Genomic DNA, 26,368 nt, shown 5'->3' with positions numbered 1-26,368 from the left:
TAATATCCAGAAGCCAATTAACTCTCAAACCTGCATGACTTTGGAATGTGGGAGGAAACCAGACCACCGGTGTGGGGGAGAGGGGTGTGGGGAGGTTGTGGGGGAGGGGGGAGGGAGGGGGGGTGTGTGGGCTATGCGGCTCCCGGCACTGGCTCCGACTACAACCACACTCACCGGCTCCAGGACTCACTCAGCGGCTCCCGTCCCCGGCGCTTGTCGCACTCCGGCTCCCGTCTCGTCGTGGTGGCTACCTCCGCCGCCCGCGAACACAGCCCACGAACACAGCCCCCGCATGCGGAACATAGCACCCGCCCACACTCCCCTCCTTCAGCTTTATTCGCGTCGCCGGTGATTGTCAGAGGGTGCCAGAAGTGGTGTCGCCGTCCTGGCGAATGATGCACCAATAACCTTTGTAATATTTCACCGATTGGAATAAAACGTGATGCACTTGCATTTTTTGATGCACTTCCATTGCGCATTATGGCAGTGCCATAATCAACCTCTCAAAGCACTTCATCACCACGGACGTTAGTGCCACTGGTCGATAGTCATTGAGGCACGTCACCTTGCTCTTCTTGAGCACGGGTATTATTGATGCCCTTTTAAAGCAGGTTGGAACCTCAGAAGTGAGATGTTGAAAATGTCTGTAAAAACTCCAGCCAGTTGGTCCGCACATGTTTTTAGAACACGACCGGGTATGCCATCAGGTCCAGGCGCTTTCCGAGGGTTCACCCCCCAAAGGAATTTCTGACGTCGGCCTCTGTGACTGTGACTGAAATACCGTCACGGCAAATGGGGGCTCGAGAAGGCACATCAGTGTTCTCCCTATCAAAGTGTGCGTAAAACGCATTGAACTCGTCAGGAAGTAATGCTTCACTGACAATTGAGCTGCCTCCAGATTTCGCCTTATAGGTGATGGCATTCAAGCCCTGCTACAGTGAGCTGTATTGTCCATGATGTTCTGCAGTTTGAGGAGCATCCTCCCCTCTAAGACCACCTCCAATAAATCCAACTCCACTCCCAAGACGGAGCCTTCCTTCCTGATGAGCTTGTTGATTCTATTGGCGTCCGCGGCCTTCGCCCTGCTACCCCAGCACACGGCAGCGTAGAAGATGGCACTGGCCACCACCGATTGATAGAACATCTGCAGCATCTAATATCTGATGTATTGAGGGATAGGTTATACAGGCATTTGGATGGGCAAGGGCTGATTAAGGTTAGTCAGCATAGTTTTGTCCGTGGGAGATCTGGTCTCACAAATCTGATGAATACATGACTAAAAGAAGACTTGACCAAAAAGGTTGATGAGGGCAGAGCTGTAGATGTTGTATACATGGATTCAGTAAGACATTCAACAAGGTTCCGCATGGTAGTCTGCTCTGGAAGGTTAGATCACATGGGATCCAAGAAGAGATAGCTGAATGGATAGCGAATTGGCTCCTTGGAAGGAAGCAGAAGGTAATGGTGGAAGGTTGCTTCTCGGACTGGAGGCCAGTGACTAGTGGTGTGCCTCAGGGTTCGGTGCTCAGCCCGTTACTGTTTGTCATCAACATTAATGATTTGGATGCGAACATACAAGGCAAGATTAGCAAGTTTGCTAGTGAAACAAAAGTGGGTGGTTTTGCAGATAGTGAAGATGGTTGTGAAAGATTGCAGCAGGATCTGGATTGATTGGCCAGGTGGGCTGAGGAATGATTAATGGAATTTAATACAGGGAAGTGTGAGGTGTTGCATTTTGGAACGTGTAACACTGGGTGGACCCACACAGTAAATGGTAGGCCACTGTGTGTTGTAGAGCAGAGGGATCGAGGAGTGCAGATGCATGGTTCCTTGAAGGTCGAGTCGCAGGTAGATAAGGTGGTCAAAAAGGCTTTTGGCACATTGGCCTTCATCAGTCAGCGTATTGAGTATAGAAGTTGAGAGGTCATGTTGCAATTGTATAAGACGTTGGTGAGACTTTAGAATATTGTGTTGAGTTCTAGGCACCATGGAAAATGAAAGATATTGTCAAGCTTGAAAGGGTTCAGAGAAGATTTACTAGGATGTTGCCAGGACTAGAGGGTCTGAGCTATTGGGAGATGTTGAGTAGGCTCACTCTCTACTCGATGGAGCGCACGAGAATGAGGGGTGATCGTATAGAGGTGTATAAAATCATGAGAGGAATAGATAGGGTAGATGCCCAGAATCTCTTGCCCAGAGTAGGGGAATCGAGGACCAGAGGACATAGGTTCAAGGTGAAGGGGAAAAGATTTAAGAGGAATCTGAGGGATAACATTTTCACACAAAGGGTCGTGCATGAATGGAACAAGCTGCCAGAGGAGGTGGTTGAGGCAGGGACTATCCCAATGTTAAAGAAACAGTTAAACAGGTACATGCACAGGATAAGTTTGGAGGGATATGGACCAGGCTCAGGGAGGTGGGACAAGAGTAGCTGGGACATGTGGTCCATTGTGGGCAAATTGGGCCATACTGTATCACTTTATGATTATATGACATATGTCAGTCTGGTTTCAATTGACATCATTAACCTGTCCAACCCATAATGATCCTACCTAAAATTATGAAGTCCTTCACAATCAAAGGATACAAAGGACATTTATTATCACATACACCAAATGGTGTAGTGAAATTTGACTTGCCAATGCAGCACACGAATAAAGATAAGAAACAACATTAAAGAATTTAACAATAAACATAAAAACATCCCCCCACAATGGCGGATGTGCAAGAGTGGGCGCCGTCTGTGTATGGCAGCCTGCCCGCAGTCCGTCTCTTCACCTTTTTTTTATTTTAAGTCCTGTCAAAAAATGTTAGATGGAGGTCTTTTATGTGGTGGGTGGGGAAGGGGGAAACTTTATTTCTTAGCCCTCTACCTGGTCGGAGAGGCAGCATCCTTCCAAGCTGCTTCTTCGCCCCGTCCTCGCGGCCTACCATCGAGAAAGGAGCAGTGTTTTCCTGTCGGGATCGGCGGGACTACAGCTTCGGCGGCGGCGCAGCGCAGGGACACCATCAGGGAGCGTGCGATGCCTTAACTGGGCGCCGTGCGGTAAGCTCCGGAGCGCTGTGGCCGCCGACTCCCAACATCGCGGAGCTGTGGCTGCGGGTGTCCGGCCGCGGGCTGCGCTGGATTTGGTGCGCCGCGGAGCCTGGGATCGAGTTTGCCGGGGTCGGAGCTCCAACCGGAGCGTCCTGAGGACTACGAGTGCTCCAGTCTCCGGGGAGGAGGCAGCCGGTCCAGACTTTCCCAGCCGCTGAGGAATGTTTCACCCGACGCCGGAGTTCCATCTTCACGGCAAGAGGGCCCTGAAAATTATCGGACTGGCTGCAAGGCCACAAATGGGCCCCGACCTCGGGTGTTTCACAGAGGAAGAGGACTTAACTTTCTGGTGCCTTTCCCCACAGTAGAAATTTTTGATTCTGCTGTGGGGGGACATTTGTGTTGAACTCTATAATGTGTTGTGTCCATTTTTTATTTATTTTTTAAACATTTTCTATTGTTTGTATGGAAACTTATTATTCATTTTATGTAAAGCACTTTGGTGTCAATGCGAGTTGACTTAAAACGTGCTATATAAATAAAACGTACTAATTTACTTACAATGGTTCCCACTGCAGGGGAAGGCAGCAAAGTCCAGTCCCATCCCCTGTTCACCCATAGTTGGGCCTGTTGTGGCCACCGCAGCCAGTCCGATGTTTTTCAGGCCCTCTTGCCGGAAAGCTGGAATTCCGGCATCGGGTGAACAATCCTCAGCGGCCTGGAAATGGAGTAGTGAAATGGAGACCGCGGCACCTGTAGTCCTCAGGCCGCGCTGGTTGGAGCTCCGACTCTGGCGATCTCGAATTCCAGGCTCCGTGGTGTTTTAAATCCAGCGCCGCCCGCGGCTGGACGCCCGCAGCCACAGCTCCTCGGATGTTGGCGTCGGCGGTCACCGCACGGCGACCCGGTAGGGTATCGCCCGCTCCGTGATGGCGTCCCTGCGCTGTGCCACCGCCGAAGCTGCAGTCCCGGCCGGTCCCGACAGGAAAGGCCGCTGCAGTCCGATGGTAGGCCGCGAGGAGGGGGGCGAAAAAGCAGCTCGGAGGAAAGCTGCCTCTCCGACCAGGTAGGGACCAGGAAATAAAGTTTCTCCCTTCCCCTCCACCCACCCACCACATAAAAGACTAAAAGACCTCCAAAGCAAACACTCACTAAAAAAAAAAAAATTAATGGTGAAAAGACTAACAGCTGCTGGCAGGGCAGCCAACTTGAAGGCGCCCCCACACTCATACTGAAACACAAATTATACTTATTGTCAGCACATCTGCCATGGTGATTAATCTGAAGCTCTCATTCAAAGATGGAACGTTACTGTTCTAGGTTGGCAATTGTATGCGTTTGGTCAACATTTTGTTATTTTTTTCAACTGATTTGTATGTTCTATATTTTCTATGTTATCTATAATCTTATTCAGAAATCTTGCTAAACATTCCTGCATTGTAAGCAACTAAGCAATTTTTCTCCTTCAAATGCTTTGGATCATATTATTTCACAACTCCATATCTACGGCACCAGTATTCAGATGTAAGATGAAAGAATAAAGCATTTGTCCTTAAGGATTATGTGGAGATGCAACATCGGAGTGGGGCGACACAGTGGTGCAGCGGTAGAGTTGCAGTGCTGGAGACCCGGGTTTGATCTTGACTACTTATTGTCTGTAGGGAGTTTGTACATTCTCCCTGTGACCGCGTGAGTTTTATCCGGGTGCTCCAGTTTCCTACCAGACTCCATAGATGTGCAGGTTTGTAAGTTAATTGACTTCAGTAAAAAGAAAGTAATTTGTCCCCGTGTGTACGATAGTGCTAGTGTACGGGTGATCGCTGTTCTGCACGGACTGGTGCTTTGCTATAAAATTATTGATACTAATTGTTGAGGTTTATCATCCAGACTATTATTAGAAACATAGAAACATAGAAAATAGGTGCAGGAGTAGGCTATTCGGCCCTTCGAGCTTGCACCGCCATTGAATATGATCATGGCTGATCATCCAACTCAGTATCCCGTACCTGCCTTCTCTCCATACCCCTTGATCCCCTTAGCCACAAGGGCCACATCTAACTCCCTCTTAAATATAGCCAATGAAGTGGCCACAACTACCCTCTGTGGCAGAGAATTCCACAGATTCACCACTCTCTGTGTTCTCTTATTGACATCCTGTTCTTCTCTTATGAACATCCTGTTCTTTACACCTATATCTAACTATCTCTACACAGTCCCGAACATCTAATGTACACAGTAATGAAGGTTAATAAGACTCTTTATAGTTATTATGCCCTGAATTTGCATTTCCTGGAAATTGGTAAAGAATATATCAAACCAAAAATCCCTGACTCCTCCTCTCTGGGACTTTTGGAATATTTTTAAAAATAACAGCTTAGATTTGAACTATTGTCTAATTACAGCAGAACTGAAATAACTGTGCCAGATTTCCAGGTTTCTGGGCAGTAACTATTCATTGGCAAGCAGCTCTGCTCTCTGCAATCTGTTCCCTTCTGGTTGCTCTCACTAGACTGAAAATAGTTATCCTATTTGACATAGATCTGTCATTGACTCTGGTTCTTGGATGGCTTTCTAATTTGGGGGAGAAAAATTCTATCCCACAACAATTTGGAAGAAACTGTTCAGCTGAGTGGTAACATCTGATATGTAGCACTGCTGTTGAATTGCAAAGGTTAAGAATCATAGATTTGTAAGAAACTTTTCAGGCAGTGATGGGAGAAAGGCAATGCCTACTCATTGTCTCTGACAAATCAAGCCTGTAATTTATCCCATCAGATAAACCATAAAAAGAACTTTAATTTGATACCTAATTCATTTTCATATCTTCAGTATTAAAAAAGTTACGGTAATTTTCATACTCGGAAATTAGCATCTTGTTCCCTATTGCTTGCCCATTAACATAACACAAAAGCTGTGATCAATGACAGGGAATTGACATAAAAGTCCATAACTTTCTTAAAAATTAAAAGAACTGAATGACATTTTGTTATTATAGATTGAAGCATTCTGAAACAAATATGATACATCTTCTTTGGATGACCTGGAATTAATAAAATTAGTTAATTACCTAATTAAGTAGCTAATTAGGCAAAATTAACCATTGTGACGGAAATAGTAATAAACACCCAGACTGTCTTGAAAATTCAAAAATATGATATTCTCAAGATCAGAACTTTAATATTATTGTATTATATGCTGTGTCCATAACAGACAGGTAAATAAATTACTATTTCTAGTATAAGACTAAGTCTTCATGGAGAAGATCAGTTGCTAGCTGGTACATTGGCATATCATAATCAGTAGCATCATCATAATCCTCAGACTGCAACCAATAAGCAACTCTGTACACCTTGCTTTCCCTCAACTTTTCAATTTTGCCATTGTAAACTCCAATTTTTTTCACTTCAAACCACACATGACATGCTTTTCTGCCCACTACTTTCCCATTCAGACCAACTTTTCCCAAACGAGGTATAGGTACAAGATTTGTCCATTTTTAAGAGTCGGGCATGAGAAATTCACTTCAAGGTGAGGTCTAGCTATGCCAGGCTGGATATTTGGATTGACAATTTTGCATTTCTACTTCGGAGGTATCTGAAAAATGTAGAGAAAAAAAACACTGAACAGCATTAATAATAATAATAATAAACTTTATTACGGATTCAAGGTCCAGACAAGGGGCAGCATTACATTAAAAATGCATTGCATATCAAATATCATAAATATATATAAAATCATGGTATATCACATAAAAACATCATAATTTATATTTAACAAAAACCCACAATACTTAAGTTAAAACTCCAGATTAAAAGATGATCAATGTCCTACAACGAGACAACGATACCAGTGACACCACAACTAGGATTCGTAGCGTGTAGTGCTAACCCTTATGTTTGTCAAGGCCACAATAAGCACATTTTTAGAGTCATTTATCCTGCAAATGAATTTATACATGTGGTGTCTTAGGAAAGCTTCTAAAGTACTGACTCCTGCAGCCACAAACATATTACTGGCACTACACCATCTAGGTTGCCTTAGCAGTGTTCTCATGGCATCGTTATATGCCACCTTTAGTCTCTGCATACTTGTCTTTAAATAGTTCGACCACAGGTGCGCAGTGTAGAGGGGTGTGCAGTATGCTCTAAATAGCGACATCTTCACCACATCCGCACACGCACCAAATTTACGCAAGAGGATATTTGCCTGTACATACAGCATGCGTCGTTGCCTATAAATATCCTCATCATCTGTCATTTGTTCTGTAATAATATGCCCTAGATATTTTATCTTATTACAGACACTAAGATTGTTGTCAGACAATTTAAAAACAGGATATTTTAGTCCTTTTTTTCCTCTTTGGTTCTACAGACCATAACAGCACTCTTACTAGCATTATATTTAATATCATGTTCCACACCATACATGGAACATATAGTAAGGAGCTGCTGGAGACCAGCGCTAGATGGACTAAAGACCACAAGATCATCTGCATACATAATATTAAGTAGAAACAAGTTTTTATTTGCAGTTTTAGAAGAAATAGTAGAAATGATTTTGTTCAACAAAATGCCTAAAACAAGTTAAACGTTAAATCAAATAGTAAATAGTAAATTAATTTAAATTCAACTGCTAGATCTAAACATCTATCCCATTCTTAAGAAAAGGCTAAAACGAACTTTTTAAATAGCCAAAGTATCCAAATAACAAACTGATCCCATTCACACAAGAATTCACAATATAACATGATTTTAAAATCTCATTTTGTCATGAATTTCTATGCCAAATCGAAAGAATTGAATGATTAATTCCCATAAATTTTACTCTGTTGGTTTATAATGCCCCTGTCCCACTTAGGAAACCTGAACAGAAACCTCTGGAAACTTTGCGCCCCACCCAGGTTGCAGGTGGTTGCCAGAGGTTGCAGGTAGTGGAAGCAGGTAGGGAGACTGACAAAAACCTCCGGGAACCACCAGGAACCGCACGGAAACCTTGGGTGGGGCGCAAAGCCTCCAATGGTTTCCGTTCAGGTTTCCTAAGTGGGACAGGGTCGTAACACTGCACTAACATCCACTCTCAAGATAATCAGAGGAGAAACTCAGCAGGTGAGGCAGCATCTATGGAGCTAAGGATATAGGCAATGTTAAGGGTCGAGATCCTTCCTCAGACTGATGTGAGGGTGGGGGGGACAGGAAGCAGAAAGGAAGATGCGGAGACAGTGGGCTGAGGGAGAGCTGAGAAGGGGAGGAGAAAGCAGGGACTACCTAAATTAGAGAATTCAATGTTCATACCGCTGGGGTGTAAACTGCCCAAGTGAAATATGAGGTGCTGCTCCTCCAATTTACGGTGGTCCTCACTCTGGCCATGGAGGAGGCCCAGGACAGAAAGGTCGGAATGGGAGGGGGAGTTGAAGTGCTGAGCCACCGGGAGATCAGGTAGGTTAATGCGAACCGAGCGGAGGTGTTGGGTGAAGCGATCGCCAAGCCTACGCTTGGTCTCACTGATGTAGAGCAGCTGACACCCAGAGCAGCGGATGCAATAGATGAGGTTGGAGGAGGTGCAGGTGAACCTCTGCTGCACCTGGAAAGACGGCTTAGGTCCTTGAATGGAGTCGAGGGGAGAGGTAAAGCGACAAGTGTAGCATTACCTGCGGTTGAAAGGGAAAGTGCCAGGAGAAGGGGTGGTTTGGGTGGGAAGAGACAAATTGACCAGGGAGTTATGGAGGGAGCGGTCTCTGCGGAAAGCAGATGGGAGGAGATGGGAAGATGTGGCCGGTGGTGGGATCCCGTTGGAGGTGGCGAAAATGTTGGAGGGTTATTTGTCATATGTGACGGCTGGTAGGGTGGAAGGTGAGAACAAGTATTGTACTTCCGGTGGCGCTGGTGCCAGCAGCCTCCACCTACAGCCCGGTATCTTTTTGTGTTTTTGTTTATTTAGTTATGTTAAAGTGTGTTTTTTTTTTAATTTTTTGGTGTCTTTATGTGGGGGAAGAGGGCACGGTGCGGGGGATACCGTCCTTCAGCCGCTTCCTGGTGAGGACGCGACTATTATTCGAGTCGCGTCCTCGCCCCCCCCCCCCCCCCCCACAGCGGCCTACCTACCTGGATTGGCGCGGCCTTTCCTGCCGGGACAGCGCTGGAACATCGCGGGGCTGGCGATGCCTTACCGGGGGTCGCCGTCTGGAGCCCGGAGTGCTGGACCTGCTGCACCAACATCATGGAGCTGCGGTTTGCCGAGCTCCCAACGCGGGCGGCGCTGATGGACAGCGCGGGGTCCTGCGACTCTGCCCGGCTCGACCTGCGGACTCAGGAGCTGCAGACTCCGGCAGCGGGAGGCGGCTGATCAGAAGGTCCGGGCCGCTGAGGAGGAGGATGCTCACCGTCGGGGTTCGGCGTCGGCGTTCCACCAGCCCGGCGTGAGGGCCTGAACATCGGGCCACCCGGGGCGGCGACTGCGGGTGCTCGGAAGGCCCCGACCACGGATGAACACGGAGGGGAGGCTGGCTGGACTATGGTGCCATCCTCAACTTGGTGCCATTTATGTTATGTTGTGTCGTGGACTTTCTGTGTTTGTGCTTTTTTTGTAATTTAATTTCAATTTTATTTTTAATATGTTTTATTATTTATTTATTATTTATTTATTCTTTTTTATGATTTTATGATACTGCCTGTAAGGGAAATTCATTTCGTTGTCTCAAATTGAGACAATGACAATAAATTTGAATACAATACAATACAATACAAAACAAGGGGGACTGACTCTGCCCTTGAGGAAATATATTTTAAAATTGTTCAAATGATAAGTTCTTAAGGATCTTGTGTTAAGTTGCAAGAGAAGGGTTTGGAGTTGGGGCTTTCAGAAATACATGCCTCCACAAAGAAATAAAGAACAAAGAACACACACAGGAGAACAGATGGCTTATCATAAACATGGAAAGGGTGATCTGGATCGGCATATCTATTCTTTATTGCTTTGGAGCAATAATCATGCTGTGAGAAGGTGTAGTTGGTTTAGGTTGGTGTTTATAATAGAGGTTGTTAATGGGATCTTTCTCCATGACATGGGCACCATCCTTCTTCCTTTGTGACACATCTCAGAGTTTGGCTGTGTCATCTAAGGCGATTTATGATTGTCTATGTTGGATTGTAGGCACCAAGGGTAGATACTAGTCTGTGAGATGGTTTGTGCTGTTTAGATGTGTTTATGTTGGGATAAGAGATCAGGCATAGATGATGGTTGTGTGACCTTTGCAAAAGGATTTCTTATGTGTATAAAAAAACTAAGAAAGTAACTCTGTTTTAATCTAAGCCAAACGATTGGGGTCTGCATATAGTAATCTTCTATTTGCTGTGTGGAATGCTATTCGTGGGGGGGTCGTAAAGAGACCTTACATTCCTTTCCTCCACTGATAGTAGGAGGTTGTAATTCAGAATGAAACTAGACCCGAGCTTGGAAGGAGGAATTATAATTTATCAAGTGTGACAAGTATATGGCCTTTGTGAGCTTGGAGGTGGGAATTGTGTGATTAGAACTTTGTCTTTACCACTTTGTAAGAATGGGGTAAAACTCATCTTTAATCTTTGTAATCCATAAGTAACTGTATTTTAACTAAGTGGTTGTAAGGAAATTAATTGTGAAGTGTATTGTGTTTAATTATGATTGTAAGTATTTAGACTTTGGTTAAATCTGAAGTTTTAGAAATAACTTTCTTTTCCAAAAGTGAAAATATGTTTTGTATGTATGTGTTGTGTGATTGCTATATTATGTGTATATTCTGAGAAGTATTCTGTGAGAATTAGTTTTATATCTGTGGTTTTACTTTAATGAAATAAAATGATTTTGAGCAAAGAGGTTGAAGAAACCACAGAGGGGATGAAGGTTGTAAAGGGGCTGGAAAAGGGAAAATCATGTGACTATACGTGTTGTCAATCAATGGAAAGGATTTAGTTGATTGGTTAATGCAAATAAGTTAAATGTATGGTAAACCATAATGATTGGTTAATAGTTTGCCACTCCTTTTGTACTATCCTTGTCTTTTACCTATATAATGTGTTACATTTATGCCAAAGTTGTAGTTCTTTCAACCTGCCCCAGAGTTTCTAACTCTGTGTTGGAAGGTTTAAAGAATTATCCAGCGCTGTCAGAATAAAGAATTGATTTTAGCAGCAATGGTTTGAATCAAGTTTTCTTGAATTAGACTGGCAAAAAGAACTCATTTTAACATTTGGTGTCAGAAGTGGGATTCAGACGGTTCACCGACAACACGAGGAACGAAAATAAGTGTTAAACTGCGCACTGATTGGACCAGAGGAATTGGCCAAGCAGAAGTGAGTAGTTGAACACCACTCTGTTTTCCTCTTCTCCATATATCGCTGCGTAGTCGACCCTTCGTTCTTGTGTTGAACGGGATCCAGACAGAATCAGGTCAGTCTAACAAACCTTGTTGATTGGTAAGATTGGTCATTAGGAATGATCAAAGGTGAACAGACTCGTCCATTAGGAATGGGGAGTCTTAGTCATTGGGAATGCTCCATTAGGAATGGAGAAACTTGGTCATTAGGAATGATCAAAGGTGATGGGAATGCTCCATTAGGAATGGAGAAACTTGGTCATTAGGAATGATCAAAGGTAAATGCCGGCTGAACTGGATAAATTTATCCTGACCATTTGGAATGGCAGGAGATAGTGATTTGGAAACAGGGTCAGCTAAACACTGACAGTGCTAAATTTATCCTGACCATTTGGAATGGCAGGAGATAGTTAGAAAGATTTGGAAACAGGGTCGGCTAATCACTGACAGTGCTAAATTAATCTCGACCATTTGGAATGGTGCGAAGTAATTAAAAACAATTGAATTCGGATCCAGTGAAAATAAGGAATAGTAAAACGTTAACGTAATTATTATATTGTTATAAGAATATTAATACTGTGTATAGATTAAATTGGTTGTGAATATAGTACTGATCAGTGTGATAAATATATTAATTGTGATAAGTGAATTAAGATGGGTAATCACTTAGATAACACCAAGAGTTCTAGCAGCCCATTGCAGATTTTATGTGGCAAATATCCTGAAAGTTCTCAGCAATTCCGAGAATTATCAGGGGCATTAAATCAGAAATTAGGTAACAAACAATGGCCTCTGGGGGGGTCCTAGAAATCCAGATCTGGTAAAAACAAGCCCAAGAATTAATATGGAAAAGAAATGCGAATAAAAAGAGTAAAAATTGATTGAATTATGGCGAAATTGGCGTGAGGAGGAATTGGACATCAATTTAATGTTGAGGTAATGAGACGAGAGTGTGCACACGAAAGGACTAGAGGAGAGAGAAGGAAAAAGGTTTTTTAAAAAAAAGGGACTGCGCAGTTTAAATGGTTGGCCTTCAATTAGCAGAGGGAGACGAAAGGGAGGTATGGGAAAATCAGAAAAGTCTGAGCCCCAGTCAGTGGCGACAGGAATTTAACCAAATTTACCTAGGACAGGATCAGAAATCGATAGTGCACCAAGCCCAGGCACCAAAAAAAAAATTGGAGAAGCCCCAGTTTAGACTCTGTAGCATGGCATACATGGTCACAGTCTAGAGACCAGGAGCAAGAAGGACGAGAGGAAAGGAGGTCACACACAGTTGGGACTATAAAAGGGAGCACTTGGCTGAGAAAACCACACCCCAGAAGCAACAAGGGAAGGTGCTGAAATAGACGGAATAAGAAAGCATCTTCCAGGCGCCAATATTCTGTCAGAACGGTCCCTAACCCCAGAGCCCTTATACCTCCTCCACCCAACCAACAAGATTATGGCGAAACAGGCATGAATAATGTATGGCTGCCGTGGAAGCCAAATGAGATGATGGCAATTTTGTTGGGAGTGCCTAAGAAACGGAATCCACAAACTTTCATTGAATTTTGAAGAACAACAATATCTGTTTATTACGCTGATTCCCGAGATTTATGGGTACTAGTTCAGCAAGTCTTAACAGCGATTGAGTATACCAGATTCTTGGTACATTTAACCTAGAACAACCATGCAGACCTAGCGGTGGCGCACCCAGGGGCAGGTAACAATGAGCATCGATTACAGCTTATGCTGGCAGCCGTGGGCCTCACTCTCCAGCAGCCAATCGATATATCAAAGGGAGATATGAAACCAGGGGAAGGAGAGGCTGCAGAAGATTTTCTGGGAAGGTTAAAAAAAACCCATCTACAGCAACCAGTCAGGTGACACTCAGTATCAGCAAGGAAATGACTGGCCACGGTTTGGTGCTATGGTTATGAACTGTTTGCCTTCCAGCGTTGCAATGGCTATTTAAACCAATAATATGGACTGGTCAGAGTCTTCATCGGCCCGCATGTCAAGAGCTGTGAGAGCCTTTTGGAAAGACTGTCCTATTGGAGACAGTGAAGCCCAGGTAAAGGTAAAAACGAATATGTGATGAGAGAAACGAGAGAATTTCCACCAGTGACTGTCCCTGACTGAATGGGCTAACAAATCTGGATGTTACCCTGTTTACAGATGGCAGCTCATTCATTGTTGAAAGGGAGAATGGTTGTCAGGCAGTGATTGTTAATCAGGAGGGAACGACCATTGAAGCAGCATCTTTTGAGGCTCCCTTCTAGGCCCAGCTAGCCGAACTATTTGCGTTGACTAGAGCCTGCACCCTGGCCGAAGAACTATCTGCAAATATTTACACGGACTGCCATTATGCCTTTGGAGTGGTTCCTGATATGGACAATTATGGAAGAATCGCGGGTTTCTAACCTCTTCAGGGACAGTGATATCTCACAAAAAAAATGGTTTCTAATTTGCTACAGGTCATTCAGTTACCCGGTCAGCATGCTGTTATCAAAGTTAGAGTCCATACTATAGGTTAAAACCCCAGAGATATAGGAAATCGCCTTGCCGACGATGTGGCTAAGAAAGCTTTTAGGAGTCACCAGATTGTTGGGCCCCACATGATGAGGCAGACTAAAAATTATACTAGGGATAAGTCTCCCTCGAAAAAAGGAATGCCAACCATCCAAGGAGTACTTTAAATACAGGAGGACGCTCCTGCAAAGGTAAAATAGCTGTGGCAGGACCAGGGTTGTCTGTACGATCCTGTCACTAGCTTATGGGTTACGCCTGCCGGACAGACTTGCATGTCTAACGAGCTTGCGTTGTGGGTTATTGAATTTGTACACTTTGCAACTCATTGTGGGACCAAGGCTGTAAGTGATATGCTTTTAGAGACCTGGTGGCATCTGAAACTTCTGACTTGTCCCGGCGTATCAGCCAGCGATGTCTGATTTGCTAGCAGCATAATCCAGGTGAAGGCTTGTCCTGTGAACCTGATTCCTTTACCAGCAGGTCCTTTTGAGACCTTTCAAATGGACTACATTGAGTTGGAAAGATGTCAGTGTTATAAGTATGTTTTTGTAATTATTTGTGTTTTTAGTAAATGAATAATTAGTGTAAACGCCTCTCATGTGTGTGGTAGCATTATGTTTTTGAATGAATGCTGAAGTTAAGTATTTTATTTGTTGTAAATCACATGTTATAAGTGTAGGTGTGTGTCGCTTTAAAAAAACTGTAAGCAGGAGGGTGAAGTTTTTTTACAGCTACCCTCGGCTGTGAATTTAACCTCTCAATTTAAAAGGGGAAATAAGTTGATTGCTGAAACACAACCAGCTTTAATGGTTTGTTTAGATAACCATTCTGGTTGGAGAAGGGTAATAAATCAATGGAGCCAGGGAAGAAGGCAACTGACTGATAATGGGTTAATCATGAGTTAAATTGATATTTTGCTAAATCACTGGAATATAACATATTTGATCACTCCTGTTTGACAGAAAAATTGAAAGTTTGTTGGGTTTATTTTAATCCGTTGTATTTTACCTGTTTTTAAGATGCAAACAGTATTATGTGACAATCCAGCTGAGATTTCAAAGTGGATTGATTGGATTGTTTGCTGAAATTTTCAGAAAAAGACAGTGTATTGGATAGTATGGAGAACTATAGAAGATGGGCATAATAAGAATACAGACCACTCCATCTGGTACAGCATGAATAACGCCTGTGGAAATCCTATGTATTAACTTTAACCTGTGCTTTGCGAACTACTTATTTACAGGTCAGGGTTGCATATGGTGTGGCGCCAGCACTCAAAGTTCCATCTAATACTGAGTCAGGTTGCTATGTGCTGATCAGGAACTGGACGCGTAAGCACTTGGACCCACGTTGGGATGGTCCCTTCCAGGTCATTCTCACCACTCCGACCGCTGCCAAGGTCGAGGGTCGTGCTGCATGGGTTCACCTGCACCACTGCAAATTGATTGGGGAGCCCAATAAAAAGGGGGGGAAAGAGTAATTTTATTTTTAACTCAAGAGTTTTTAGTTTTTACATTTCTGCTTTGTTTGGGAGTTGTATCATTATAAGTTTAGTTGTATTATTATAAGTTTAATTTGAAACCTTATTTTGCCATATGGTTAAGAATATGCGACTGATTACTGGACTGACTGACTGAAGGACGTTTAAATTGAGTAAATAGTTGTTTAAGCTAATTAAGTAAGAAATGAGTTTTTGTGAGCCTTTGCTTATTCCAGATAGATTAAAATGAGGCGATTCATCCTGCTCTGCATCCTGATGACGATATGTCGATATTGACGATATGTCCTGGGACAATTAAGCAGAATCTTTCACCTCTGCAAAGGAGATGTGGTACAGTGCAATGGCCCGGATGCCTTTGGAATCTGAAATGTCACCAAGATTGACTATTGCAATGGGATACTGCATCAGCCTGATCGACAGGTAGACTTAGATAACCGACACCCTGTGGGAATTACCCTATTAGTTTCGAGGGTGCAAGTTTGACTTTTTCTGCCAACGAAATCCCTTGGAAGACAAATCGGCAAGGGGACATTTGTATGATGGACTATGCTATCGAGAAGCATTAGAGGTCTACCCTGGGTTACTGAAGAAAGGACACGGGCAAAAGAGACGGGGAAAACGGGCATTGGAAGAAAAAGAGACTCTACCATGTTTGGACGAGCCCATAATGAATTATTTGGTGAAGAGCAAGTTGTGTGTTACCCCGCTATGACATCTGTTGTTAACCTATTTACAGTATCTCCCGAGTGGGGAAGGATTGAACGATTAGTAAAATGTCAAGATGAGAAGCCAGTTCCGGTCAAAGCTGTCACAATCTATTATGACGAGTCCTTAGCCCCACCAGCTAACTGTTTGCCACTACCTCGTGACAATGAGCATTCTTACCAGGGTTGTGAGGATACACAATGTACAATTTTGGTTGCCTAACTATAGGAAGGATGTCAACAAAATAGAGAGAGTACAGAGAAGTTTAGGGGTAACATGCGAGGAAACTTCTTTACTCAGAGAGTGGTAGCTGTGTGGAATGAGCTTCCAGTGGAAGTGGTGGAGGCAGGTTCGATTTTATCATTTAAAAATAAATTGTATAGCTATATGGACGGGAAAAGAATGGAGGGTTATGGTCTGAGTGCAGGTAGATGGGACTAGGGGAGAATAAGTGTTCGGCACGGACTAGAAGGGACGAGATGGCCTGTTTCTGTGCTGTAATTGTTGTATGGTTATATAGTTGGATCATTGGTATGGCCATATGAGCAGCAATAGTGGTTTTGTGTTTGTTCATGGGAATTGCTATTGTTAGATGTATTAGTGCTAGACTAATGACAGTCTTGGGTAATGTGGAAACTGGTGAGAAGATATTATTGCAACATCTAGAAGAAGAAGAAATTCCAATGTTGAAGGATGAGGATGTTGAAAGGATGGTAAATGCGCAGGTTGAAAAAGAATTGTTAGAAGATAAATGTATTAGAATGAATAAATTGGAGATGGACTAGTGGTATGAAGCCTAGAATAGTTGAGAACCCTAAGGGCTAGGGTTTGAAGCATAGCAGAGAAGTAGGTAACAGCATTGGTGTCAACAAGCCAACCTGCCGACCTACATGGTCCGGGTTTTGGGGGCTATAAAGCATCTGAGGTTAGGTATAAACTTGGATGACTAATAAGCCAATGCTGATGAATTTCTGTTGTGTTATTATCCTATTAGTGGTCATAATATGACCAGAAGAGGGAATGAGGAAATATTATTTTAAAATTGTTCAAATGATAAGTTCTTAAGGATCTTGTGTTAAGTTGCAAGAGAAGGGTTTGGAGTTGGGGCTTTCAGAAATACATGCCTCCACAAAGAAATAAAGAACAAAGAACACACACAGGAGAACAGATGGCTTATCATAAACATGGAAAGGGTGATCTGGATAGGCATATCTATTCTTTATTGCTTTGGAGCAATAATCATGCTGTGAGAAGGTGTAGTTGGTTTAGGTTGGTGTTTATAATAGAGGTTGTTAATGGGATCTTTCTCCATGACATGGGCACCATCCTTCTTCCTTTGTGACACATCTCAGAGTTTGGCTGTGTCATCTAAGGCGATTTATGATTGTCTATGTTGGATTGTAGGCACCAAGGGTAGATACTAGTCTGTGAGATGGTTTGTGCTGTTTAGATGTGTTTATGTTGGGATAAGAGATCAGGCATAGATGATGGTTGTGTGACCTTTGCAAAAGGATTTCTTATGTGTATAAAAAAACTAAGAAAGTAACTCTGTTTTAATCTAAGCCAAACGATTGGGGTCTGCATATAGTAATCTTCTATTTGCTGTGTGGAATGCTATTCGTGGGGGGGTCGTAAAGAGACCTTACATTCCTTTCCTCCACTGATAGTAGGAGGTTGTAATTCAGAATGAAACTAGACCCGAGCTTGGAAGGAGGAATTATAATTTATCAAGTGTGACAAGTATATGGCCTTTGTGAGCTTGGAGGTGGGAATTGTGTGATTAGAACTTTGTCTTTACCACTTTGTAAGAATGGGGTAAAACTCATCTTTAATCTTTGTAATCCATAAGTAACTGTATTTTAACTAAGTGGTTGTAAGGAAATTAATTGTGAAGTGTATTGTGTTTAATTACGATTGTAAGTATTTAGACTTTGGTTAAATCTGAAGTTTTAGAAATAACTTTCTTTTCCAAAAGTGAAAATATGTTTTGTATGTATGTGTTGTGTGATTGCTATATTATGTGTATATTCTGAGAAGTATTCTGTGAGAATTAGTTTTATATCTGTGGTTTTACTTTAATGAAATAAAGTGATTTTGAGCAAAGAGGTTGAAGAAACCACAGAGGGGATGAAGGTTGTAAAGGGGCTGGAAAAGGGAAAATCATGTGACTATACGTGTTGTCAATCAATGGAAAGGATTTAGTTGATTGGTTAATGCAAATAAGTTAAATGTATGGTAAACCATAATGATTGGTTAATAGTTTGCCACTCCTTTTGTACTATCCTTGTCTTTTACCTATATAATGTGTTACATTTATGCCAAAGTTGTAGTTCTTTCAACCTGCCCCAGAGTTTCTAACTCTGTGTTGGAAGGTTTAAAGAATTATCCAGCGCTGTCAGAATAAAGAATTGATTTTAGCAGCAATGGTTTGAATCAAGTTTTCTTGAATTAGACTGGCAAAAAGAACTCATTTTAACACCCTTTTCATACTAAACATGTGACAAAAAACTATGCACTGTAGAAGTTTTTAGTCAGATGTTTAGTATGCAAATATTGATCATGGAAATACAATAACACAAAATATAGATAATTTAGATGTTCTTATGACATGATTGTGCAAAAAATAATGAATTTGATTATCTTGAGAGTGGATGTTTGTGGATTATGATACAGAGATCGGATTATGGCCGCCCCCATGATTTTGCTCACACTCACAGCCGGCAGGTAGGACACGGCCGATATCGTGGCCTAAATAACACATCATCAGATTAAAATTAAATTACACCAAAAACTAGATAAGATGTTAAATAAATGTCCTACAGTGCAACCCTTTTGTTTTGTTCTGAACTTGTGATCTGTGATTTTGAAGGCGTTGAAGTTGGGCCAGACCTTCATCCAGTGAGTCAACAGTTAAACAACATTTTAAAAACAATTGCGAACAGGATCACAGAATGAAATTTCTTCATAAGCTTGTCGTACAAGGAATTCCCTCCCTGACAACCAATAAAAACCCGCATTTTAATCACCCCACCCCCACCCCCACAGCCTCTTGAGCCGCACGCACAGGCAATGGGCAGATCAAGAGCACTGATGGCAGGAATTTGTAACGACTACATTGCATAGGAATGTTTGAAGAAGGATCCCGATCAGAAAGGTCACCTATCCATGTTCTCTAGAAATGCTGCCTCATCTGAGTTATTCCAGCATTTTGTGCCTTATTTTTGCATGGAAATACTGTTGGGTACTTTTTTTTAAACTGCCGCCTTCATTGGATGAAACTTATGAATTGTTCAGTTGAAGCACATCCTGCAGTTGGTAACCTAAATCTGGTTCTAAATGCATTGATTGGAGAAAGGCTAAGTTTGAGGAGATGCAAAAGTTTTTTAAATGAGTGAATTGGGACAGTTTGTTTTAAGGGAAGAATGTAGAGGAGAAATGGAGGACATTTAAAGGTGAAATTTTAAGAGCACAGAATCTTTATGTCCCTGATCGGCTGAAAGGAAAGAGTAATAATGGGAAAGAGCCATTGTTTTCAAGGGAAATTGGACACGGTTCGGAAAAAGAGAGAGATCTACAATATTATAGGCAGCATGGAGTAAATGAGGTGCTTGGGGAGTATAAAGAATGTAAACAGAATCTTAAGAAATAAATTAGAAAAGCTAAAAGAAGATATGAGGTTGCTTTGGCAAGTAAGGTGAAAGTAAATCCAAAGGGTTTCTACAGCTATATTAATAGCAAAAGGATAATGAGGGATAAAATTGGTCCATTAGACAGTCAGAGTGGACAGCTATCTGCAGAGCCAAAAGAGATGGGGGAGATATTGAACACTTTATTTTCTTCGATATTCACCAAGGAGAAGGATATTGGATTATGTGAGGTAAGGGAAACAAGTAGGGTAGCTATGGAAACTATGAGGATCAAAGAAGAAGAAGGATTGACACTTTTGAAAAATATAAAAGTCGATAAGTCTCCAGGTCCTGACAGGATATTCCCTAGGACATTGAGGGAAGTTAGTGTAGAAATAGCAGGGGCTATGACAGAAATATTTCAAATGTCATTAGAAACGGGAATGGTGCTGGAGGATTGGCGTACTGCGCATGTTGTTCCATTGTTTAAAAAGGGTTCTAAGAGTAAACCTAGCAATTAGTTTGACGTCAGTGGTGGGCAAATTAATGGAAAGGATACTTAGAGATAATATATATAATCATCTGGATAAACAGGGTCTGATTAGGAACAGTTAACATGGATATGTGCCTGGAAGGCCATGTTTGACTAATCTTCTTGAATTTTTTGAAGAGGTGACTAGGGAAATTGATAAGGGTAAAGCGGTGTATGTTGTCTATATGGACTTCAGTAAGGCCTTTGACAAGGTTCCACATGGAAGGTTGGTTAAGAAGGTTCAATTGTTGGGTATTAATAGTGGAGTAGTAAGATGGATTCAACAGTGGCTGAATGGGAGATACCAGAGAGTAATGGTGGATAACTGTTTGTCAGGTTGGATGCTGGTGACTGGTGTGGTGCCTCAGAGACCTGTCTTGGGTCCACTGTTGTTTGTCATATACATCAATGATCTGGATGATGGTGTGGTAAATTGGATTAGTAAGTATGCAGAAGATAGGTGGTGTGGATAATGAAGTTGATTTTCAAAGTCTACAGAGAGATTTAGGCCATTTAGAAGAGTGGGCTGAAAGATGGCAGATGGAGTTTAATGCTGATAAGTGTGAGGTGCTACACTTGGCAGGACATATCAAAATAGGACGTACATGGTAAATGGTAGCAAATTGAGGAATGCAGTTGAACAGAGGGAGCGAGGAATAACTGTGCATAGTTCCCTGCAAGTGGAATGTCATGTAGATAGGGTGGTAAAAAAAGCTTTTGGTGTGCTGGCCTTTATAAATCAGAGCATTGAGTATAGAAGTTGGGATGTAATGTTAAAATTGTACAAGGCATTGGTGAGGCCAATTCTGGAATATGGTGTACAATTCTGGTCGCCAAATTATAGGAAAGATGTCAACAAAATAGAGAGAGTACAGAGGAGATTTACTAGAATGGTGCCTGGATTTCAGCAACTAAGTTACAGAGAAAGGTTGAACAAGATAGGTCTTTATTCTTTGGAGCGCAGAAGGTTAAGGGGGATCTTGATAGAGGTCTTTAAAATGATGAGAGGGATAGACAGAGTTGACGTGGATAAGCTTTTTCCAATTGATAGTAGGAAAGATTCAAACAAGAGGACATGATTTGAGAATTAAGGGACAAAGGTTTAGGGGCAACATGAGGGGAAACATCTTTACTCAGAGAGTGGTAACTGTGTGGAATGAACTTCCAGTGGAAATGGTGAAGGCAGGTTCGTTTTTATAATTTAGAAATAAATTGGATAGGTATATGGACGGGAAAGGAATGGAGGGTTATGGTCTGAGTGCAGGTAGATGGGACTAGGTGAGAGTAAGTGTTCGGCATGGACTAGAAAGGCCGAGATGGCCTGTTTCCGTGCTGTAATTGTTATATGGTTATAAGTGGGACCCGTTGGGTCCCAGCATCACACGGGAAGGCTGGTCACCCAACGCAATATTCCACCTCTCCACCAATTTCAATATTGCTCGCCAGTGGGGGAGGGAGGGGGGGTGCTTTCTGTTGCGCTACTATGGGTGTTGTGGACCGAAGGTACTGGTTTCCAGAGAGCTATAATAGACATTGTGGGCCGATTGGATTCTTGGGCTGGCTGCTCAGTCACTGAGGCCTGGCAGTACAGTCACTGAGGCCTGGCAGGCTGGGAGCTCAGAAACTGCCAGAAATTCTGCCCAAAACAGGTGACAGACTGTGACAGAGAAGGGGAAGAGGGTGGACTGAATTGATTATTGGGCTGGCAGTTCACTTACTCACGGCTTGTGGGCTGGCAGTACAGTCACTCACGCCTGGCATGCTGCCAGTTCACTCAGTCACCCCTCTTCCCTTCACCTCCCCCCACCCCCACCCCCACTCTGTTCCTTGCCATTCACACACCCACACAGACGCATTCACACACACACACACATTCACACACACACACACACACACACACACACACACACACACACACACACACACACTCATTCACACACACAGACTCATTCACACACACACACACACAGACTCATTCACACACACACACACAGACTCATTCACACACACACACACATTCACACACACACATACACACACACACAGACACACACACTCACAAACACACACACACATACACACACACAGACTCACTTACACACACAGACTAATTCACACACACATACACATACACACACAGACTCATTCACACATACACAGACTCATTACCACACATACACACACATATTCACACACTCACACACAGACTCATTCACACACACACACACAGATTCATTCACACACACACACACACACACAGACACAATTCACACACACACACACAGACTCATTCACACACACACACACGAGCACACACACAGACTCATTCACACACACAGACTCATTCACACACACACAGACTCATGCATACACACTCATTCACACACATGCACACATACACAGACGCAGACTCATTTACTCTCACACTCACCCAATACTAAAATGCCAAATAACTTCAGAACGTGGTGAATATACAGTGTGTAAAACTAATGTTTGAAGCCTCCTGTAGAGGCTGCTGGTGCTGAAGCAATAACGTGCTTTAAATAACATCCAACAAACACACTCACCAAGGACAGAGCAGCTCTCCTGAATTATTCAACGGCGTCTGCACTCGGCGCCATCTTGATGTCACCCTCTGAGTGGCCCACAACACTTCTGGGTTTTATGGTCCTTCCCCCTGCTGCCAGCAGAGAGAATGGCGAAATTAAAAAAAAACATTAATATCTCTCTGATTTTTCATCGATGGGAAAAATCCTCTGGTCCAGTCCGGCGGAGGGGGGCTCTGAGCGAGGTGGCCAAAAATGACGGCCGTAAGTTGCGGACTTATTTTGGAAATCACATCACCGTAAGTCAAAAGCGGTCAAGATCAGACTTTTAGTAATATAGTTATATATAATCATATATAATTACAGTCATATTCACGTCAGATACATATATATATATATATGGTATAATAATACATGGTTTAAATAGACAGCAGCACGGAATTAGGCTTCTCATGGAGTAATATGAGCATTGAACACTGGATGGCGCTTACTTTTTCAATCGCATTTTCTTATTAGCTTAATTAATTGATATGCTACTTTTGGCACTAACGAGTTATGACTTCCTTCTCAATTAGATTTTATCTAAATCTGATCAAAATTTCAAGTAGTTCCTAGACATGGGTCACGAAAGTTAAATTCTAGACACACTTTCGATGCTCGGCCCACAGCCTAATTTATCACTGTGTAAATGCAACTTGATGGATGATAATTAGTTCATATTATAGGATAAGGTTCTTCTGTCATTCTGAATATATTTTTGGTCTATTGAAACTGTAAATACAATTTGCAGTAATATAGCACATTTAAAGAAACTGGCCTAAACTGTCTCTTAATTACGTGTAAAAAAATTGAAAGGCGTTACGGAGGTTACACAGGCTAAAACCAGTTTTAGAGTAGACAATAGGCAATAGGTGCAGGAGTAGGCCATTCGGCCCTTCGAGCCAGCACTGGAGTGTGTGGAGAAAGTTATTTTGTATCTTAAAATGTCCATGGTGTTATATCCGACGTCTGGTGATGTCATTAAATTATGTTTTCACTTTATTGTCCTTTAACTGCAATGCATTATTGTCAATTGGCTCGAGTCATACAAAGCTTTGAAGGTTTTTGAGAGGCTGTATCTTTGTTCAGTAATTGCTTCACTGAAGCTTTTGATTTTGAAGTTTGGATTTTGATATCAATTTTGAAATAAAAGCTCCAAGAATAACATTACAATGTAACTGGATATGCTTGCTTATGCCTACAAAGCCTGTTTCTTTTTAGGCATTAGAAAGGTTCTTGGAATTTGGCCTGGTAATGTTCTTGACGCCGAAGTATAAGCTGTTACATTGAATAGCTATAGTGAATGTTCAGACAGGAAAAATTCAGACGTTTGAATTCTTAAGAGTTCTCAAAGATATTGTAATATTGCAGATATTAACCGCCTCGTCTTTCATTTCTAGATTGTTAAATTGAGAAAAGATGTAAAGAAAGCAAGAATTTTAATCATACGGAAATTATCGAGAAACATCGCCGACCTGAAAAAGAAAAAGTTAGTAACTCAATGTCCATGATATTTGCTGGGAAACTGGGAGGGTGCAAAAACTTCCGTAATAACAGCAATAGTCACCAAGGTCAAGAATGTGGCTATACTAAATTTAAAGGGAACTTGGTTTCATATCATTTTCATCCATTTTCCAATTGCATTTGGTCAAAATAACATGAACCATTTGTCCAGCAAGCAAACAAGTCAAGAGTGTTTTATTGTCATAAGTACCGAAACAGAACAATTACATTCTTAATTGCAGCAGCACAACAGGTTTGGAAACACAATACTCAGTATATAATAAACAAAGTTCAATAACTAAAAATTCCCAATATAGTGTAAACTAACACCAATAAAACCAAAAAAGTCTGAAGTCCCCGGTGCAAACCAGAGAGTTCACAGTTTGGAATTTAGTTGGAGTTCGTAATTTTCAATAGACTGATAGTTGTTGGGAGAAGCTGTCCCTTAACCTGGACATTAAAATTTTCAGACTCTTATACCATCTCATGGGGATAGGGCAGGGACACTGTGATGGGTTTGGTATAATTTCAGATTGGGGTGAGCTACCTCTCGACATTAATAGGTTCTATTTCCTTTCTGATGGGAAACCAAGCAACTCTTGAGAAATAAACATTTCTACTTGGATACATGGATAGGAAAGATTTAGATGTGGGGCAAACGCGAGCAGATGGGACTAGTGCAGGTGGACCTCTTGGTCGGCATGGGCAAGTTTCTGCGCTGTGTGACCCTGAGAGGCAAATATAAACTTTAGGTCACAGCTACCAACAGTCGAACAATTAAATTTAGAGATGAATAAGAAGCTGGACTTGGATGACTGCAGCTGTTTCAAAGGACTGAAGATCACATAGTAAGGAAGTAGCGAAAGAAGGAGATGAAAACAAGAAGAGTTTTTAAGAATGTACAAATTCTCCTGTCTCCTGATTGTAAATTATGATTTACAAATTGAACCACAATACGTCCTCAATTCCACAATCTGAAATGGAGTGATGCAGCTTTGCTTTAGTTTTGCTGCTTGAACGTCATTCACATTACTCCCTTTCTCATGTATCTGTACACTGTGGAAGGTTCAATTGTAATCATGTATTGTCTTTCCGCTGACTGCATAGCACGCAACCAAAGCTTTTAACTGTTCCTCGGTACACGTGACAATAAACTAAATTCAAACTCAATCTGGTTTACTAATGTTAAAGTAGCATTATAACATCTGTGAACTACAACCATAATGATTGTTAATAATAATTTTCTCAAAAATTGGATATTTCTAAGCAACAGCTTAGAAGATTTTGGGCATGAACGTATCTGATAGCTCTTAAAACTTGAGAAACGTGTTTAGTTTTATAGGATGATTAAAATCCTGAATTCACACTACTAATTTACTTTTTCTGCACATGATTTATTATAATAGATTTTTTTTTTAAATGGAAGCAATCTTGCTGTGAAGAAATTACTTTCAGTATCCAACTACACTATTTACGATGTTCTTATTATTGTTATGTTAATGTGAGAATATGATTTTTTACAAAATATTATTGCTAATTACTTTCAGCAGGCTAGGCAACATACAGCCAGGGAAAAGGACAGATGATGTTTCAGGTTGTAACTCTTCCTTAGTCCCAATTCAATATGCTGTCTGTCTTTTTCCCCTTCTCAGATGCTACCTGACCTTCTGAGTGCCCCCAGTAGTTTGTTTTTTGCTCAAGATTCCAGCATCTGCAGTATCTTGAATCTCCATTTTAACAAGTATCCAACCTGATTACATTTTTGGATGTCTTTGCAGAGGAACACAAGATGCTGTCATGAAGAATCTACGACGTGCAGAAAGATTACTGGAGGACATCCATACAATGAAGGTATTGGGTTGTACACAGAACACATGAAAATAAGAGCAAGAATGGGTCACCTGATCATTTAAAACTGCCATCCCATACAATATGATCATGGCTGACTGTCTGGGTCGCAACTTTTTTTCCCCAAGGAGTTTCCCCATAACCCTGATTTCCTCATTGTTTCAAAA

The 26,368-nt window shown here is 42.0% G+C and overlaps 1 protein-coding gene across 1 annotated transcript in view; it reads left to right on the top strand.

Annotated features, from left to right (window-relative positions):
- srfbp1 (serum response factor binding protein 1) overlaps positions 1-26,368 on the top strand; it is a 233,218-nt gene that overhangs the window by 40,736 nt on the left and 166,114 nt on the right. The window contains exons 2-3 of the mRNA XM_055633138.1: positions 24,251-24,339; positions 26,132-26,204. Coding sequence (XP_055489113.1) covers positions 24,251-24,339; positions 26,132-26,204 — 162 coding nt within the window. The remainder of the gene's footprint in view (positions 1-24,250; positions 24,340-26,131; positions 26,205-26,368) is intronic.

The sequence above is a fragment of the Leucoraja erinacea genome, chromosome 3, assembly GCF_028641065.1.
Source record: "Leucoraja erinacea ecotype New England chromosome 3, Leri_hhj_1, whole genome shotgun sequence".
NCBI lineage: Eukaryota > Metazoa > Chordata > Chondrichthyes > Rajiformes > Rajidae > Leucoraja > Leucoraja erinaceus.
This window is presented reverse-complemented; position numbering and strand designations above follow the sequence as displayed.